Source organism: Eupeodes corollae, chromosome 2 (assembly GCF_945859685.1).
Source record: "Eupeodes corollae chromosome 2, idEupCoro1.1, whole genome shotgun sequence".
NCBI classification, from domain to species: Eukaryota; Metazoa; Arthropoda; class Insecta; order Diptera; family Syrphidae; genus Eupeodes; species Eupeodes corollae.
Genome location: NC_079148.1, coordinates 79,634,362 through 79,655,310, shown reverse-complemented (window position 1 = coordinate 79,655,310; position 20,949 = coordinate 79,634,362). Strand labels below are relative to the sequence as shown.

The window sequence follows — 20,949 nt, the reverse complement described above, 5'->3', positions numbered from 1 at the left end:
TTTCATCGCAGTAGAAAAAAGCGGAGGTCTAGATAAATTTTTTGAAATCGCCCTTTAACAAGGCGTTGTGACTTCAAAGGGTGAACCCAATATTGCCTTTTGATTGCAGGTTTATTCCTTCTTTTTAATTCAAACGCACATATCAGTGCCATTTCGTAAAAATCCATGCCCAGAAAATTTAATTGCCTTTCAAAAAACAAAATATATTTTATATAATTTTGTAATTTTTTTCTACTCTTTTCTTTCATAAGCAAAAGAGTAGGACAAATTTGAAACTATTTTGTTTCGTGTATATGAGATAGAAATAGTGAATAAATGTTTTCTGTGTTGTGGTATATAATTTCTTTATTAAAATATAACTCTTATTTAAAGACTACAAATCTAATTCGACTGGCTTGGGCGCGTCCGTTGAATAGAATAGACGTTAGAATACAAATTTTTATGAGAGCGAGCCAAACAACCTTTTGTCTCGCTTCTATGTCTCAGGTTTCAGAGTTTCGCGCTCAGCGTGCGACATCTAGCTACGAAACTCTGAAACCTAAACATAAGGGGAATTACACATTATTAATGATAGTTGCCTTAATTTTATACTACAACTCGGCCAATCTGACAATTTGATCGCCCACGATTAAATTAAACAAACAAGTCTTAAGTTATAATCATGAGATGGTAGGTGTCGCCCTTAATCAACCGAACCTTCAGAGTCTCGATTCTTCCAAAGTCGAATATTTCGAGACTCGACAATGCCATCATATGGCAGCTGTGTGATTTGACAACCTTCGATATCGCGTATTACGTATCTATCATTAGGTAGAATTTTGTAAACAACGTATGGGCCTCTGAACTTTGGAACCAATTTCTTATTTACACCGGTTGTTGTATCTACATTTTTTATTACTACATAATCACCCTCATCGTATATACGTGCCGGGTTATTATGCTCATTAAAATATTTAATATTATATTCCTGAATCTTAGTGATTGCTTCTGAAGCCTTTTCTCTTGACAATTCAAGATTTCTTTCCAGTTGACTTAATTGTTTATCATCAAGAAATTCTGTTAATTTGTCGATTACTACTCCCCTTTGGTTAATACCAAATAACAATTGACTTGGTGTATTTTGAATAGCGCGATGTATAGTGTTATTTAGTCCGAATTCTATTTGTGTTAAAGTAACAACCCAATCTGAGTGCTCGATTGGTTCCGAAAGCTTAGCAAGCATGCCAGTTAATACCCTATTGACTCGCTCTACTTGACCATTGGCCTGTGGCGAATGAACTGCCACCTTAACATGATCTATATTCTGGTCTATAACAAATGAACTAAACTCTAGTGATGTAAAGCAGGTTCCCCTATCAGTAATTACTCTTGATGGCCTACTGTAATACTCAAAATATTTTCTTAGTGCTGCACATACTTCTTTTGAGCTTGTAGATACAACTGGGTATAATTTAGTGAACTTTGTAAATGCATCTATTACCACTAATATATGTTTTCTCTTTGACTTTATTGAAGGGAGAGGACCAAGATGATCCAAGTGTATTGTATGGAATGGAATGGGCTCCTTAGGAATATTGAACAAATTGCGTATATTAGATCGAACTGGTGCTGAGTGCATTATGCAACGGATACAATTTTTAATGTATTTTTCAACTTTTTCCTGAACATTCGGAAACCAATAGTGACGGCCAATTTGATCAGAGCTTTTTGTTACACCTAAATGCCCAATTTTCTCATGGATCATTCTTATAACATTAGTTTCCATTTCAGATGGGACATAGAATCGAAGTTTACCATTTTTATTTTTTTTGAAGACAATACCATCCTGAACTAAAAACGAATTATTATCTTTTAAATATAGTTTGTTTTTCATTTCCAAAATCTTTACATCTCGATTTTGGGCTGCTCTGAGTTGGAAATCAACATCCTCAGAGTCAATAACGGATATAACATTACATCTGCTTAAGGCATCAACATGATTCATATTGGCACCACTACGATGTTTGACCTTATAATCATAATCCTCCAGCTCTAAGGCCCATCGAGCAATTCTATGATTAACATTCTTTTTGTTCAGTGTCATTGTTAAAGAACTGCAATCAGTTACGATTGTAAAAGGAATACCTTGCAAATAAACACGGAACCGACGTAAAGCTGAAATTATGGCTAAAGTTTCCAATTCAAAACTATGGTATTTGGCCTCTTGATCAGTGGTGCTTTTAGAGAAAAATGCTACCGGATGTAATTTATCATCTTCTTGTCGTTGGAGTAGAACTGCACCATACCCTAATGAACTTGCATCGCAATGCAGTTCTGTTTCTTTCCTTGGACTATAGATTGCCAATACAGGTGGAGATGTTAACCGTTCCTTTAAAGTCTGAAAAACATCTTCGCATTCGGAAGTAAATCTAAAAGGAGTTTCAGCTTTTAATAAATTATAAAGAGGTCTTGCTATTCTTGAAAAGGATTCGACAAACCTGCGAAAGTATGAACAAAGTCCTAAAAATGAATGCAATTTCTTTCTGTCTTTAGGCACAGGATATTGAGCAATCGCTCGAATATGGGAATCACTAGGTTGGATGCCATGTTCCGTTACTTTAAACCCTAAGTAATCAAGTTTCGAATATGCAAAGCGACATTTTGACAAGTTGAGCTCCAACCCATTCTTCGCTACACAACATAAAATTTTAGTAAGTATCTCAAAATGTTCAGTAATAGTTTTACTAGCAATTAATATATCATCTAGGTAGACAACTATATCTCCTCTGTCTATAAATTCACGAAAAATTTGAATTATGAATCTCTGAAAAACACTGGGCGCATTCTTAAGGCCGAAAGGCATTTTAAGAAATTCCCATTGACCGTTCGGGGTTACGAAAGATGTTAATTGTGTTGAATCTGCTGCTACCTTTACCTGGTAAAACCCACTCTTAAGGTCTAATAAGGTCATAACCTTCTTCCCCTCCAGGTATTCAATGCAATCGTCTATCAATGGTATTGGATGAGGATCTCTTACTGTACGTTTGTTCAATGCTCGATAGTCTATACACATTCTGGTTTCACCAGATTTTTTCTTAACTAAAACTATTGGTGCAGCATACGGAGAACTACTTGGCTGAATAATTCGTTTTTCCAATAGGTCTTTTATTATTTCACTCACAGTACCTTTTTCTGAGACTGATAGCCTTCGCGGAGCAAAACAAACAGGAATATCAGATGTAAGTCTAATGTGCATCTCAAAATCCTTTGGTGAAACCATAGTTTTATCAAAATTCAAATAATTTTGAGATACTATATTTTTAATAGTTTTTGAAATGTCTAAACTAAGATTTGAATCAATATCTATATAATCTTTTCTATCCCATATAATCTCAAAAGCATGGCAGCCAAATAAATCACTATCTACCTCAACATTATTGTATTCTCTCTTCACATCAAGATCGTCTTTAAGCTTAATCCGATCATGATCAAATGTATTCAACTTGTCTTTGAAGCAATCACTAAGTTCTTTAGGTTGTATCTTTAATTCACCGGCTAATACGCTGCTCCCAAAAACATCATTTATGTTGTTCTTATAATGACTACACTCTGAAGGTTCGGTTTTTTCATCAGAATAAGTGCACATATACAATTGGTTAGAAAGAAAAACTTTATTCGAACAAATTTCATTTTGACACTGCTCAGAAGTTATATTAACTTTATTACAGTTCATGTTAAGTTTTATATTAAAGATTTCAAGGAGATCACGACCAATAAGTAAAGGTATAGGAGTTACTTCATCTGGAATAACCATAAGGGAAACAAGATTTAAATTATCTTTTATATTAATATAACAATTAATCGTACCGTACGTAAAGAGTTTAATGTTTCCTAATCCTTTAAATCTTGAATACGTTAATGATTCTTGAACGTTAATTTCTTCAGGCAGAACAGACTTTCGTATGAAACTAATCGGACTACCGGTATCCAAAAGAGAACAACAATCGATAAATTTTGTGCACTTATTCTTATTTGTCATAAAGGCGACACTCACCATCTGAACAGCATCCAAACTCTGAGTCAGCTCCTTGGTGTCATCATGTAGGGCATCCCGGTTCACGGCTCCAACTCTGGTCTTCACAATATAAGGGCAGTTTTTGTAAGTGTGCCCCTCGTCAGCACATTTGAAACAGGATCCAGCTGGTCGTTGCTCCTTTGGACATTTTGCTGCGATGTGCCCATACTTTGAGCAATTAAAACATCTCTTGGACTGCTCGTTGTTTGATGCTGAAGTTGAGGGAACCATATTTCCTCCAGAAGTTGTTGCCCTAGCAACCATAGTCCTCGGAACTCTTCTTTTTTCGTATCGTGGCAAGAGGTTTTTGAGCTCTACTATAGTTTTGGCGGCAAAAAGAATAGAGACATTTGCTGGTGAATCCCTCAAACCATCGATAATGAATTCGATCAACTCTGCCTCATCGATTTCAGCATGTGACCCAAGTTCTTGCATACATATGACATATCGAAGAAGTGGCTCGCCCTGACGACGTACTCTCTCACTCAGTTGACGATAGACCTGCTGTCTGCTCATCTTATGGTCGAATTCTTTGATAAGTATTTGCTTCAAAGAATCCCAGTTGTCAACGTAGACCGTGCGTAACAGCATTTTCGCAGTTCCCTGCATGAGACGGCGTGCAGACAAGTACTTGCATCGGTCATCGCATCCCAGCGAGTCGGTCACATCTTCGTAGTCAACTATCCATTTAGTGATGCTGTATGGATCGTCACCGTTGAATGCAGGAACAGCATTTTCGATGTCTGAGAAGTCCACTGCACGCCATGGTGCAACCGAAGATGTTGTGGGCGCTTCCATCTGGTCCAATTCTTTCCTTAGCTCAAGGATTTTTTTCCGACGCTCAAGTCTGGCCAGCTCTTGTTCTTCTTCCAAGTCTTGGACATCAGAAGCTGTATTACTGTGCCTGTTATCAGAAGCGGCCAGTGTTTCGGAAGTATTCTCTCCATTCGGAGATGCAGAAGGTGGAGTTTCCTCGGTTAGCTCAGCAGAAGGTGGAGTTTTCTCAGTTAACTCACCAGAAGGTTGTTGGGGTGCCACTGTAACTGTACTTTCATACAATGCCCGAAGTTGAGCTAGAGAAGCCGTGTCTGGCACATCTACTCCAGCGCTCTGAAGTGCTTCAACCAATTGTGCTTTGTTGAGTTTTGTCATAGCTGGCTTTAAATCCGCAAAAAGAGGTAATATACACAATAATTTAGTTTTCTTTTGGTGTATTACCCCACATCTGACGTTGTGGTATATAATTTCTTTATTAAAATATAACTCTTATTTAAAGACTACAAATCTAATTCGACTGGCTTGGGCGCGTCCGTTGAATAGAATAGACGTTAGAATACAAATTTTTATGAGAGCGAGCCAAACAACCTTTTGTCTCGCTTCTATGTCTCAGGTTTCAGAGTTTCGCGCTCAGCGTGCGACATCTAGCTACGAAACTCTGAAACCTAAACATAAGGGGAATTACACATTATTAATGATAGTTGCCTTAATTTTATACTACAGTGTATTGGTTTATTTCGTTGATTACTTTTGGAGTTGCTTATGTGCGCGATGTTTGGGCAACTGACGATCAAACTATTTGGTTTCGAAAAAGTTGCATGTGCGCGCCTAGCCTAAAGAGCTATCACCAAAAAGGGACACAAGTTAGTAGTTCATTGGGTAAAATACGCTGATCGTTCAATTACTCACTATTCTTAAAGAAGCTGTCGGCTAGGCGAGCACATGCAACTTTTAATTTCGAACCTGTTTGGTTTCTAAACTGAGCACTATAGACTTATAAGAGAGTCCTCGCACATGCAGAAACCATTCTGTCGCCTATTAGAGCAACTTTTTAGTTTGTGTTCTAAACTAATTCCTTAGTTTGTGTCACAAGGAATAATATTTAACTGCGCGGACATTCGACTAAAATCGTTGAATAATTTTCTGTTAGTGCAAGAGAGAGAGAGAGAAAAATGTAGTCAAGGGAAATAAAATGCTTTATTTCGTTGATTACTTTCGGAGTTGCTTATGTGCAACTAATTATGGAACTATTTGGTTTCGAAGAAGTTACAAGTGTGCGCCTAGTAAAGTCATAGTACCATAACCAGCAGTGAAATTCACATTTGTTTTTAAGAATAACTATGTAGATCTATCATTTAAGGGTCTACCACGATATCTAGAAATTAATTATCTAAAAAGTAAAAATCTCGAATATGAAAATCTCGAAAACAAAAATCTAGAATGGAAAAAATCTCGAAAACAAAAATCTAGAAAATAAAATCTCGAAATGCCAAAATCTAGAAAAAAAAATCTCGAATGCAAAAATCCAGAATGTATGTTTGAATTTTTAAACAAATTAAACATACATTCTGGATAACTTACTTTTCCTTAACAAACTTAAAGTTGACAAGTAAAGTTATCAATCATACAATTGCACATTGCTACACTTGCACTTTGTTTGCAAAAATTTTTTTCTTGCTCAGAAATGCTCAGAAATATTGGGTAAACTGATGTATTTGTGTTTTATTCACTTTTAACTGTTAAAAATACAAAAAATAAATCTATAATTTATATTTTTTTCGAGATTTTTTTCTAGATAGAGTCTTTCGAGATTTTTGTTAATTCTGGATTTTTGTGGATTCGAGATTTTTGCGTTCTAGATATTTTTTTTATTTTCGAGATCTTTGGCATTCGAGATTTTTGGCATTCTAGATTTCGTCATGATCCCAACATTTAATGTGCAATGAGTGTATCTGTCAGTTCAGTTGTCAACACTTAACAAAAATTGAAGGATATCGATGGCAGCTTTTGCGGATCTGCATTATTTATTTAAACTAATTTGTTCGTATTGTTTAATTTGTATGTTGAAACACTTCTAATGAGATGAAAATAATTTATTCTAATGCTTAGTTAAATAATTAAATTAAAAAAAAAAAGAAGACCATTAATATAAATCCCAATAAGTACATGTTTTTTTGTATGCTGCAGAAATCAAGCATGGAAAAACTGAACTTGAGTACATTTTTTATTGATCTAAGCTAATCAAGCGAAAGTGGCTGATTAACGAAATCTAAATAATTTGCTCAAATCATCGGGTCTTTGATTAAAATTTTATTAAACAACCGAATTCTCCGATTACTTGCTGAATAAGTTTGAACAAATTGGGTTTAATCCACTTGGTTTCAACACAATGCTATTTACAAAAAAAGCTGACCTAAATGTTTGGTTAAATGGAAAAGAACTTTAACAACCTCCAAGTTTAAAATTATTTTAGCATATTTGTAATATAAATAAATATGCAGTAAAAAGACTCAACTAAATGTATTACCCCCTGATATATCTAACTTTTTAAGAATTGACGTTTCAAATATGCATTTCTTCATAAAGGCATTTGAGATGATTTAGGCTTACTTTTAATTGTTCACTTTTGTATTTTTAAGCATTAAATGAAGTAGAACCTTAAAAAAAAACATTTCATTTACTGGCCCCGTTGGAGACGAATGCAAAATAAGAAATGGCGTAACACATTGCTTAACAAAAATATTTGTCATAGAAAGTAGAACCTCAAATTTCGAATACTGTTGAAATAGTCACTGGCGGTAACTTTATAGGAAAATGTATACAACTACACAATTTTAATAATTGAAACAAGATCTTAGTCAACGGCTTAAGAGCTAACAGACAGAGACTCAATTATGCCTAATTGTTGCTAAAGTGGTCTGTTCTGTTCGTTTTGAAAAAGTACAGAAGGTAGTTTAGTATTCAGTTCATTATTTAAACAATTCAATACTTAAAAATAGTTTTGAGAAAACATTGATTTTTCAAAAATTAAGAACAGGCCTTTCATCCTCACTTTTAGTACAACGCTAGTAAATCACTTTTGGCAGCACTCATTCACCATGGCGTAGGGTAGTTAATTTTAATTCACCTCAAATGTCATTATTGATACAAAAAAAAAACTATTCAAAACCGCGCGTGTGTGTACCAATCGAAAGTCATGTAAACAATAAAAATTTGCAAAGTTTTCTTATATATTTTTTTACGCCAAATTCTAGACTGAAAACGGTATGTATTTTGCAAAAAATCAATAATTGAAATCATCAAATATTTTTTTCTTCAATCATCTTATGGTTTATTTAAATAAAAATTATACAAAAATCAATTTAACAAACTCCAACCCCACGGCCAGCCGTCCGCCGTCGTCAACGTCGTTATTGTCGACGAATTGGAAACGCTGCTGCTGCTGTTGTTGAAGGAGAACACACAAAAAAAATTGTTGGCTTTATTTCACTTTTGTGTGTCCTTTTTGTTCTTCAGTTCTTTTTGTTAATTTATTAATGGCATCACCATACTTCCATAAACTTAACGATTTTTAGCCATTTTTTGCGCTGAATTGTGTGTTAAAATAAAAATCATCAAGTCCAGTTTGTGATATACTCTGCCAGGACATAATTTATTTGGTAATTTTTTCGATGTTTGTTTAATTGGAAAAGATTTAGTTTTAATTTAATATTCATTATATTCACACTCCTTGTGGAGGAGACGTATATATACAGATATATGTATTTTATTTGAAGTGGTGGGAGAGCGTATATTTTTCAGACAATTTTAATTATAGTTTCAGTAAGTTCTTTGTTCAAAAGCAAAAATAGTTTTTTTTATATTTTATATAGGTACCTAGTTTGTGTTATACGTATTTGAGGGAGTATATGCAAATATATGAATTTAATGTTGAAAGAATAAGAAATAAAACATTCCTATTTGCCAAAGATGTGTGGTTTGCAATTATATTGTTGATTTTTTTCGGTATAATTAATTTTGCGTAGGGTCTGTGAGTTAGGTTCTTAAAATAAGGTATAGTGGGCATATCAAGACTCCTTAAAAAATAAGCAGGATAGTTGTTAACAATGCTTGCAATATGTGTCTTTTTTTCGGTTCCGAAGATCAAAGCGTAAACTTGCTCAAAATAAAATTGTTTTTGTTTCATTCCTTAAATGGAAGTATTTATGTCGGCTTTTAAAAGTGCATATGTTGTCTTAAAATGTATACCTTTATAAAATATTTCAAAAACGTTTGATTTCCGATGTCCGGAATACCTAAGTTAAAAAACTCTTCAACGTTAATACCTTAGTCGGTATTTTTAGTTAACATTATAGTGTGGAAACCTTGAGCAGACTTGCGTTGCAGTGCAACAAAATTTAAATTTAGTCATGCAGAATACCACAAGAATTATGCAAAATATCGTGAGCATGTTGTTTGACAGCATGGCAATATGTATACCTACCGCCCCTATCCTTATCAGTTTTAAAATCTTAAATTTAAAAATATAATTATAATAATTGAGTGCGATCCTATTTTAAACATTTTTTCAATGTATTAAGTAGATTAGTTTAATGTTGTTTTTTCTTTATTATGTTTAAGTAAATGGTCCTTTTTCCTAGATTTTTGTAACCTTACTAGGTATAAGATTGCCAGACTCTGCAAATTTAATTTCATGTCGTTGAATACAAGCGATTAAGAATTTCTAGTTTTTGCATTAATTTAATTTGAAGTACAGTGTATCAAAGAAAAACTCGTACAATAACCCTAGTTTATGTTTCATTAAAAGCTGATTTTGTTGCGTTACCGTCTATGGTAACTCAAAATGTTCCAATTTAAGTGAAAGTACAAAAACACAACATAGTTTTAAGATTAAATTAGAAACAAAGTGTCTCAAGCACTTTGGACAGAATGCACTCAATTGGCTTTGAACTTGAGATTATCTTGTAAGTACCATTGATGAAATGTAAATTTCGTACAACCCTAAACCATGACTGAAAGTTTTAATACATGTAATGGGTAAAATCTTTGCAATACTTTCTGTACAGGCTTTCTTCTTCAGATGTTTTTCAGCCTCTTTAATCAGTTTTGGAGCATTTATTTTGGAATTTTAATTAATTTTTCGTATAATCTATCTTTTATAAGAATCATAAAAAATGTGTCTACTCCTACTTTTTCTTTTATTGATTGACTGCAATTTATTAAAATACCGATTTCTCTTCATGGTCTTCATTCTTAATGCATTTCGGGCCGTTTGCATTTTAGACCGTTTTGTCTAACCATTTCGTACAGATTCAAATTTTTAATGTTTGAAAAAAAAAACTCACCGCAATGACAAATTTATTCCTTCCTTAAAATGATGAAGGAATTTTCGATTTCTTAAAATCTTTTCCTTGTGACCAGTGGCATCGACCAAGGTGATTTTTGATTAATAATCGGAATAAACGAATTTGATTCATGAATGCTGTCAAAACAAAAATGTGATAGTCATTTTCCAACAAATATGTTGTTTCTGAATTTTGCTATAAAAAATAGAGTGCACAACTGGACCGCACAAACTTGCTCCTGTATCGAAAGAGTGTATACAAATAAGACTTATAATTTAAAATTCAAAAACTTAAAAATTTAAAATTTACCAATAAAATAAGTTTGTCAAAAAAAACCTTGATTTTTATTTCGAAAATCGTTAGAGCGTTTGTTTTAATTAATTTTTTATACATATATAAAATTTTTCAATTTTTTTTTAAATAATTTAAGAATTAAGTTTTGTAGAGCTTACTAGTATACGTTATACATTTAATTTTTGCTACAAAATATTGATCCGGTTTTGAGATATCGAATTAAAAAAAAATGTTAAATATTTTTCTGAAAATCCAAAAAGTAAAATTTTACATTTTTGATCATCAAATATTATTAAGATAATACCACCCCTTGTACAGAAAATAAATATTGACCAACAAATTTGTATGAGGACTACTGTTATTTTTAGTCTTAAAACAAAAGGCTCAATACCTTAATTTCCAAGTTTTAACTCAATCGTCATAATGGTTTTGATTTTTAAGCAATGTAAAACTTGCCATATATGTATGGATGTACATATTTAGGTAGTTCCTAGTCGCAAGTAAAAAATATTCTTATGACTGACAAAGCTTACGACATTCAAACAAATTACTGCATATAAAGGCTTTACACATTTTTAACGAGACTGGTATTTTTCAATACCTAAGCCAAACTTATTAATTTTTTTGTATTTATTTAACAAAATTACAGACCTTAAAAATTGCTACAACCATAAAAAAGCCTTGACTATTTTCATATTCTATACTATACTATCAGCTATATTCTAATATCAAATAAACTCACTTTTAAATTGAATTATGAACATAAACTCTAAAAAATAACTTTCACTCATTAAACTCGCCAACAATTTGTTAATTAAACCCAGGATAGTTTGATCCAACTTAATTTCAATAGCAGCCCGTTAAAGTATTTAGAGACAAATAAAAACACATATATGACCCACATATTCTTGAAATGGTTTTGAGTCGAAAAATGTAAATATTAATTTGTTTTGGTTTTCGTTTTTTTTTGTACAAATTAAAACGATTATTATTTGTTTTCAATGAACATTTGAAGAAATTGAAATGGGTTACCTCGACTAATCATTTCATGCATTATGGTACATGGTACATGCTTTTAATTAAGATTAAATGACTCATAAATAACATTCATTGTAAAAAGAAATATGTAAGGCTCATTTTCTACAACAGAACTACAATGTACATATATTTACACTTATCTAGAATCTAGTGATGTCGAGAGATGTATAAAGTGTAAAAAAATTCACATTCTCTTATTTATTGCAAAAAATTCTTCAACCAAAGGAAATTCAGCATCGTTAATATATAAATTTAAAGTTTTTTAAGGGGTCTACATTACTTTATTTTTACTTAAAAAATAACTTTTCAGTTAGAGCGTTTAACACTTTAACCGATGAGAAGTCAAAAACAAACAATATTTAGTAAGAATGTTGTGAGTAAATAACTTTCTCCAAATAACTTTGAAAAGTTAAAAAAAGTGAAAGTAATTCTTGAATTTTTTTCGTTTTTCAAAAGGCCAAGTTAGAGCTTTCAAAGCATTTTATGAAAACACTAATATCTTGAATTTTGTCTGCTTCCCCCATGCTTGCTAGTGTTTTCTCTGTAAAATCAAAAAGTTAATATTTGTTCGTTATATTCCTTTACTGTAATGAATTGTATTTTACACTTCCCGAGAACAAAGTGTTAACAAACATGAACACACTTAGTTAAATAATTTATATTTCTTTTATTTATTTGATATTGAGAAAATTTTAAAATTGTTTTTCGTTTTAGAGTTATGAGTAGATCCTGAATTAAAAATTATCATATGCCCATGATGAATATTTTATTTACAATAACGAATATAGTTTTATTTTATTTTGTTACAAAATCTTCAAATAAACTTCGTAACCAAAATTAATTTGAATAAATCCGCTCACAATAAGTATGCTTTAAAAACAAAGGAGCATATAATTCCTCGTTGAAAAATAAACCTTTATTTTGTAGGAGTTTTCTAAAAATTATTAATTTGTTTGATATTATTATAAATAAGCATCCTTTCAATTAAGTGAGGCTAAGTAGTTTTTTTTTTGTTTTATTTAATTATGAAGTAGATATTTAGTCAAAAGTAAACGAAAGACACAAATCAAATCTTCTATTTCTTCTCTTTTTTTTCTCGGCGTAATTGCTGTGGGAACCTGGATTATATTTATATAAAAAAAAACGATAAATACAAATTATGTAGAACAATTAAACGAATACATGTGGAAGTGATTTGAAGAAACACAGTATAAAACCATCTTCACAATCATCTGAACATCAATGCATACATCACTATTACAGATCTCAAGTAAATAATCATTCATTTTATAAGTAACTACCATTGCTCATCCCGGGAACAGAACATACCCAGTATCGCAATATTAAAACTTGTGATTAACTAACCCTGGCTTAAAAGCAATCTTTTGCGTGAAGCAGAAGATGACTGAAAAAATGGCGTCCGCACATTCACAAGAATTCTGTGTACGGTGGAACAGTCACTTGGGAAGTTTGGGAGCAGCATTTCCTCAGCTCCTTGCTGGCCAAAGATTCGTTGATGTTACATTGGCCTGTGAAGGCCATCAGCTGCACTGTCATCGGCTGGTTTTGGCTGCATGTTCCTCATATTTTGAAAGCATTCTGGCAGAAAATCCTTGCAAACATCCCGTAATAATCTTGCCAAGGGACATTAAACTGTGGGAGATTCAGGCTTTGGTTGATTTTATGTACAAAGGCGAAGTTAATGTTACACAGGCCGGTTTGCCAAATCTACTGAAATGTGCCGAATCTCTACGCATTCGAGGGCTTTACGGATCTGATGCAGCCCTCAATCTCAATCAATTAAGACAGATGGCCAAAGCAGCTCGAACAGCTAGTGCGACTGGTGTGTCTGCAAATGCATCACAACAGCAGCAATCATCGGCGACAATGGAAAACACAGAATGTACTGAAGAACTACAAAGCACAGAGTTTACAGAACAAACAAAAATTAATTCCATACCACAAGACTCGACAGCCTCAAACTCTAACGGCCCATTAGATGTCAATCCTAGTACACACGAAAGCCAAGAACAAGTAGCTCCTAACGTTAATGATCTTCCTGTAGCATCCAACTGCAGTACAGCAACTACCAGCAGCTGTAGCAGTAGCAACACCAGCACTGTCACCGCATCAGTATCTAATCAAACGATAGCACTCAATGTCGTCGAACAGGCGAATTTTATGAACCAATCGAACATCATGAAAACCGAAAGTGTCGCTACAGAACCCTTCGATGACTCAACCATCGCTTACGACAATTTTGAAGATTATCCCAAGCCCGAAGATGATGCTTATCCATCGGTAAATGACGAAGACAGTTTTGCAGGCGACAACGATGAGAGTATGATGATGCAAATGAACATGGACAGCCCTAATAACTCGTACAAACGTGTCCGAAGATCTGAAGCGTCTCTTGCTCAAGCTGCCAAGTGTGTTTCGAAAGGCCAAACATTCCAGACTGTCAGCAATATGTTCAACATCCCAGTATCCACTATTCGTTTTTACATGGCAAGAAAAGGCATCCTTCCAAAAAGAAAACGCGGACGTGGATCATCTAACAGCGCCGTCATGACAGGTGCCGTAATGACTCATGCTCTCGATCATATTAAGCGTTCATCCAGTCCTCCAATGGAACCACCGTTCCAGTTTGTTGGCTACAAATTACCAGCGCATAAACCAAATCTAATCTAGTTTAAGTAAAAATGTAAGTTCAATAATAATATTATGAAAAAAAATCACACAAAATTAAAATAACATAATATACATACATAACTACTAGTATTCATAAAAATAGGTTCAAAGGCTCTTATTTGAAGAATTGAATGCGATGCGTAAAGGACAATGAATGTATTTAAAATTTTTTGAGATATTGTAACAACTTATTGTTGAAACAGGTTTGAATGCACATGCTTTGAAATAAGGGATTTTATAAGAATTTTATATACAATTTTAATATTTTGTTTTTATTTTAAAATATTACTTTTGCATATATTTTTTATAACGTAAAACATTATGTATATTTGGTATGTTAAGTACAATATTCATGGTTTGCCATTTTAAATATTTTTTTTCTGAAATATTTCATTAATAACAAATCATAATTTAAAAAAAATGCATTCTTTTGTTGGTGATCTCAATGTTATTGTAATGTCACTCATAAACATAGTAATATCTAAATCATGCTTCATGAGAATCATTATCAACATTTAAGTGGGTTTAATGGTTAGGGTGCTAGGGTAGGCCAATATAGGATTCCTAGAGATTAACCGCACAAATGGAAAAGCCAATGATTTGGCCATATGATTTTTGGTAATTCTTCTTAGATTGAAAACAAATATTTAAAAAGAATTTGGTTCCGTTTTCTATTTGTTAATACAAATCTTTTGTTTAATCGTTGTGATCCACTTGGGACACTTTCCGTATCTTAGAATTTCGATTTAATTTAAGAATAACAAATTGCTCAAGATCTTTCAATCATAGTACTTGTGTTCTATTCGTTTTGATTCTTACTGTGTACATTGTTGTATTTTAATACAACTGGCTCATTGAAGATTGAACTCTTTTCTCAAATCAAATTATGTTTGTAGTGTTTGTTTTTATATATTTTTTACCTTTATATGTATGTTTACTTATTCAAAATGGCTAGTGTTTCAAGTCTTAATTGAATTTCTCCCGCATACTTACACAATTCGGGGATTACAGCTTAATAATTACTTCAGGGAAACAATGATGGGAAAATAAAATTTGAATACTATTGTATAAACTTCCTGAGAATAAAAATCCGATAGGCAAGTTCAGACAATATGTGAAAATTCATTTGCATTTATCGCAAATTTAGACTAAGGAAACTAGTTTTTTTTCGTTAATTTCAAACTTGGAACTTTACTTCACTATATTTAACCTTCACTTGTTCTCAAAACATTACAAATCAGCCCCCCTACTATGTAACTCAATTCTACTTTTGATTGCTACCAATTGACACTTTCGATGAATTTCGAAAAAAATAATACAATGTGGTAATGCCAAAAGCTATAAATATACCTTATGCTTTCCAGCGCATTAAGTTACACGTGCTTCATCTATCAATTTCGTCAAAGGGATTCCAAAAAACAGAATAATTCGTTTAACCTTTTTGGAAAATTATATTCAAGAGCTAGATAAACAAAAATTTAAAGAGATAACAAAACAATTCTTTCCAAATGTGTGTTTCCATTCGAAATCTATTTATGAGATCTCGTTCGCTGGTCGAATGCATGATAAACCATAAAATTCAATTAGAAATTAAAAATATATAATAAAATATTGAAAACTTTTTCAATTAGCCATAAGAACATTATTGCGAGTATCATCTGTTCAAATTATATATTTGTGAGGCTTTTTTTATCAAATATAATCTAAGTCGTTTAAAGGATAGGAGCAAATTTCGTCACAGTGAACTGAAAATTCTATGACCTGCTGTAAGTCCCAAATATATGAAAAATTAATAGGTCATCATTGACATTTTATTCCTTCTAAAACATTCAGAAACATAGGATTTCTACATTGCTATTAGGTTCTTATTATCGAATTGAAAGTCAAATGGCTGCTCACAATTAAAAATAGAGGTCTTGGCTGTGCCACCTAAAAGTATGGTTCTCTACGAGCTGTGCTGCGCCACCTAATGTGTTATTTTATTCATTAAATTTCACCAGCATCTCGAGATGACAACAAAATCGTGCCATAACTAATCAGTAGATATTGATTTACATTAGCATCGCGTGTTATACTTATTGTTTTTTATCGTTATAACAAACAGAATTTATTTTAATTTGCCCTTAGCTTTAAATTCCGCATTGTATTCGTTTTAAACAGGAGCAACATGTGTACATAACATTTAATATTTTTTCAGTGAAATACTATCCCTATTTAGATGTTAAGTATTATTTGTTTGTATATATCATTAAATAATATAAAAACAGCATAAAAATATATATTTTATCTCAAACAATATTGTCAGAAATTAAATTCTCATTAATTTTTAGTTTAATCCAAAGCTGACGCAGTATTTTTTTTTCCTATAACTTTATAAGGTTCTAGAATCTAGCTAACAGATATGCATATATTTAAGTAGGCTATTTTTTTAAGTATAAATGCTAAATTCAAAATGATTTTTTTTATCGATGTAACTTGATTTGGTTTGGTCCGGGCAGGAACTGGATCTTGATGGATATCTTACTCGACGGTTTTCATTGTCTCATACCTATTCTTTGTCGCCTTATCATTTTAATTATAAAACGAAGTTATATTTTGCAGACAGAGAATATAATTTATTGACTTCACGAGTCTTATCAGTCCGAAAAAATCAGTTGAAATTCAAGATATTTAAATTAATTATGTACTAAACTCATAACATCTTAGATCCACTATTATAATGTTATATAAGTATAATTTAAATCAAAAATGTTTAAACTAAAAAAAATTCCTTCAAGACGCATGTTCTGAAGTAGTCATGTATGTATAATTAACAGTACACATTTATTAACAATTGATTTTAAAGAACATCAAACTAAATCTAGATTCAAAGTCTTCCAAATTGAAAATTATGAGTTAAGTTGAAGATATCTTGATTTTCTGCAAAAGAAAACGTTCACAGCAACAGTTTTTTAATCAACCATTGCGTGTTATATATATCTATGTTCAATAGTTTTGTGTGTGAGACCGATCAGATGAATTATCGTTAGAGTTTTTTTTTTTTATTTTTAAGTAAGGCTCAAAAGTCTCAAGTTTATATTCGATATAAAAATCAGAAGCCATAGCCAATTTAGTTTAACTTACTTACGTTCTTTTAAAACAATAACACTTATACATATATTATGTTGAATTTATTTTAAACAAAAGAACTTTTGCTGAAGACTTGATTTTTTTAAATTATTTGTTTACTTAATTCCCAAATTGTAAACATTAAATATAAAATATTATTGTAAGATGTATATTTCTCAAAGTAAAGAAAACAAAACAAAAAAAAAGAAACACCATCATAATTTTAATATGTACGTAGGTATTAGATGCATAAGAGAAATCTCAAAAAGAAAAACTAGTATTTGTAAAATAGTTTTAAGAAAAATTCTTGATTCCTTCTATTTGTGTGCTCATTTCCAAGAATAAAACAGAAAATCTGTAAAATATAAAACAAATTACATATGTGACTTACATAATAGTTCACTCGCTACTCTATACAAAACAACCACATAAATGTTACTAAAATAATATCTAGTTAAAGCCAGTGGTAAAGAATTTATTTCTACATTTTACAAAAAAAAGTAATAATAAAGCCATAAAAGGAATGAGGATCTAATTTATATAAAATTAAATGAATAATTGAAAACAAAAAGAAAAGTTTTGATAAAAATAAGAAAAAACCTATTAACAACTGTTCATAATTTGTGTGTGTATTATTTATTTAAAAAAAAAATCGTGTCAAAATCGTAACCAAAAATAATTAAAAAAAAATAATTTAAACGAACTTTTTCGGAAAAGATATTAGAAGAACATATTGCAAAAGCAAAATAAAAACAAAAAAAAACGCAACATTATAAAAGACAGAGTTAATATTTGAATTGTGTTATTTAAGTAAAGAAACAGAAAGAAATTCGAAAGGAAAAGTATTTTAGAATATTAACAACAAATAGTTTTAATAAAACAGAGAAAATAAGAAAATTTAAAACAAAACAAAAAACTGTAGCAATTAATTATTTCGTAGTTTTCGATTTTTTTTTTAAATTTTTTGTTTGGTTTGATGACTACCTATAACAATATAAAACAAAACTTTAAACATTTCCGTACCATGTAGGAGGAAGCCAAGTTTGCTTTGCAGTGAAAAGTTATGGAATAGTGGATGGAATATACTATCCGTTTGTCTGGCGTGAACCATTATTGTTTGAAAATCTTTGTACATCTTTATCTTTATTTGAAATACGTTTCTTTGTTTCTCTTTCTAAAGGGCAATATTAAACCCCATGAATATATTAATTTTAACCTAAACCCATAACCTTCCAAGAAAGAAAATTTCAAATTGATAAGTTTTAAAAAACAACAATCGCCAAGGGCTTGATCCTTACTTTATCATGAAATTGAAACTGCAATTGTGCTAGGTTTATATTCGGTCATTTGAATAACCAGGTAAGCTATTACGTGATCTTTTGCTCGATTCAGGATATATCTTTACAGAATATTGGTCATCTTTAGCTTTCATATCTAAAGATGGTTTAAAGGAATGAATAAATAAATACAAATCATTTTTACAATTGAAGAAATTCACCATTTATGAGTACATATGAATCTTAGCGCATGCGTTATGAAATTTTCAAGTCGTATAGACAAAAGACATACTGACGCTACAAAATACTTCTTGAACTTTCTCATAAAGATGTAAACAAAAACTGGCTGCAATTAATTTCTTAAAAAGCTTTTTCTTTCAGACAATCATCTGTTTAAAGAACAAAATGAATCGCCTTCCTGTTCAACTAAAATCCGCCATCAGGATAATCCCAACAACAAATTCTACTAACAACTTTTCTACAACTACTTATTTCAATGACAAAGCAACCAACAATCGTCAAGGTAAAATTTTAGGCAAACTCTTCGGAAATCGTGTCTCAGGAAGTAAGAGACGGTGGTTTGAAAATCCCATGAATTCGACTGGCCAACCGACTTTGGATTCTCCGTTCAATTTCAACAATCCAAAGAAAAGTGACCAAGGAAGTTTAAGGCGTGTTAATGTACTCAACAAACTATTTATGACACACATAACAGATCTTCTAGCCACGGGTCAAGCATCAGAAAAGATTCTTGGTAAAGGTTTGCAAATAACCCGAGTTAAGGTGACGCCTAATTTTCAGTTTTGCAATGTGTACTGGATGGCTAAGGGTGACGTGAACGAAATTGAACTGGAGGATGAGCTACAAAAATGTGGTGGGATTTTGAGACATGAACTATCGCAACTGCGGCTCATGGGGGAAGTTCCACGAATTCATTTCGTAAAGGATAAGACATTCGCCAACCTTGCAACTGTGGAAACAGTTTTAAAAACTGCCGACTTCGGTGATGACCACAGACAAATGGATCCCAGCTTTGAAGTGAAGAATGATTTATATCGAGTGCCGGAGAAAGTTGATAGTAAACTAACAGTTGCAGCTAAGGACGAAGATGAGGAACCATTGCCGGAAATGCGTCACGATGTTTTCGGTGTAGATCGACGAGCAATTATGCTAAGAGTTCTAGCCAAATTAAAAAAATCCGAACAAGCTTGGCAGCAACACAAGCAAGCTGAAATGGGTGAAACTCAATCAACAGTATTAGAGCCAGAACATATGTGCACAGAAAAACAAGATGCAATAAATGAGAAATTAGAGCTGTTGAAAAGCGATGAGTCGTTTAGTAAATTTATACAGGCTAAGAAGGCTGAAGTACGCCAAAAGAACAAGAGAAGGTATCGCACACCTAACGAAAAATATTACCGGAGAGTTGGCGAAGATGATTACGATGAACTTGATGATGGAGATTATATTGAAGAAGACTTTGATGAGAAGAAAAAGTAAATTTGCATAGGTACAAATTTTTAAAGTTTTAATGTTTGAAATAAATGTTTTAAAATGAATGCAGAAAAGTGCGATTTAAATTTTGAATGTATTAAATTATTGTATAAGACTTAGTTTGGTTTGCATTCATTGCATTGTGAAAATAATTTGAGTCAATTTCTGAGTTTCTTAATTTAAAAAAAAAAAAACTAGTTTTACAAAATAATTGTACCTCTTAATCAAGAAGTGCTTAAAACAAATCAGGAACAAATTTTATTTATTCATATTTTCATTACTAATTCAATTTAGAACCCTAAAATGTACCCAAAACTTTTCTACACTAAACTAAAACAATTAAAACAGGTTTCGTATGTTTTTAATGCAAGATATAAACGTACAATTTTTGTTAATATACATTTTGCGCACATAAAAAGGTTTATGACTGCCCTTAAAGTGTTTAAAATTTGTTTACATAGTGAAAGCGTTAGGAAAAAACTAAAAGATTTAAGAGCACCTTGAAAAGAGTACAAATAAATTTACTATGTTCTCAATTCGGAAATTACGTTTGAACATCGAAACTCCATCATATACTAACAGATGTCAACTTTTAGGTATGCAATCACTTGTAAATGGACGAAAATTGTATTCAGTTATGTTTATAAGTGATATTTTACCGTACCATATTAAGTGCCCATTTCTTTTGTCCTTAATTAATTTATATGCTCCATCGGGACAACTCATCATAGAGTTAACCGTGCAAAAAATTAACCTATAACCCGCTGTGTCAGTGAAACTTCTTATTGTGTCTCATATTGAATTTGACTTTCATCCGAGTAGATCTTCTTTAAAAAATAGATTGTTATTGTATTTTCATTAATTGATTTTT

The 20,949-nt window shown here is 31.9% G+C and overlaps 1 protein-coding gene across 7 annotated transcripts; it reads left to right on the top strand.

Moving 5' to 3' along the window:
• The first annotated feature begins 7,953 nt into the window (after positions 1-7,953).
• On the top strand, positions 7,954-20,143 carry LOC129944669 (longitudinals lacking protein, isoforms H/M/V). Of its 7 annotated transcripts, none has more exons than XM_056054265.1 (3): positions 7,954-8,095; positions 12,674-14,212; positions 18,966-19,104. In XM_056054265.1, the coding sequence occupies exon 2, from the start codon at positions 12,910-12,912 to the stop codon at positions 14,197-14,199; it is 1,290 nt and encodes a 429-aa protein (XP_055910240.1). In that variant the 5' UTR covers positions 7,954-8,095; positions 12,674-12,909; the 3' UTR covers positions 14,200-14,212; positions 18,966-19,104. The 7 variants fall into 7 exon arrangements, with proteins under 7 accessions (XP_055910240.1, XP_055910241.1, XP_055910244.1 ...); XM_056054263.1 differs by lacking the exon at positions 7,954-8,095 and adding an exon at positions 8,116-8,490; XM_056054264.1 differs by lacking the exon at positions 7,954-8,095 and adding an exon at positions 8,116-8,490 and having other exon boundaries at positions 18,953-19,089.
• The last annotated feature ends 806 nt before the right edge of the window (positions 20,144-20,949 follow it).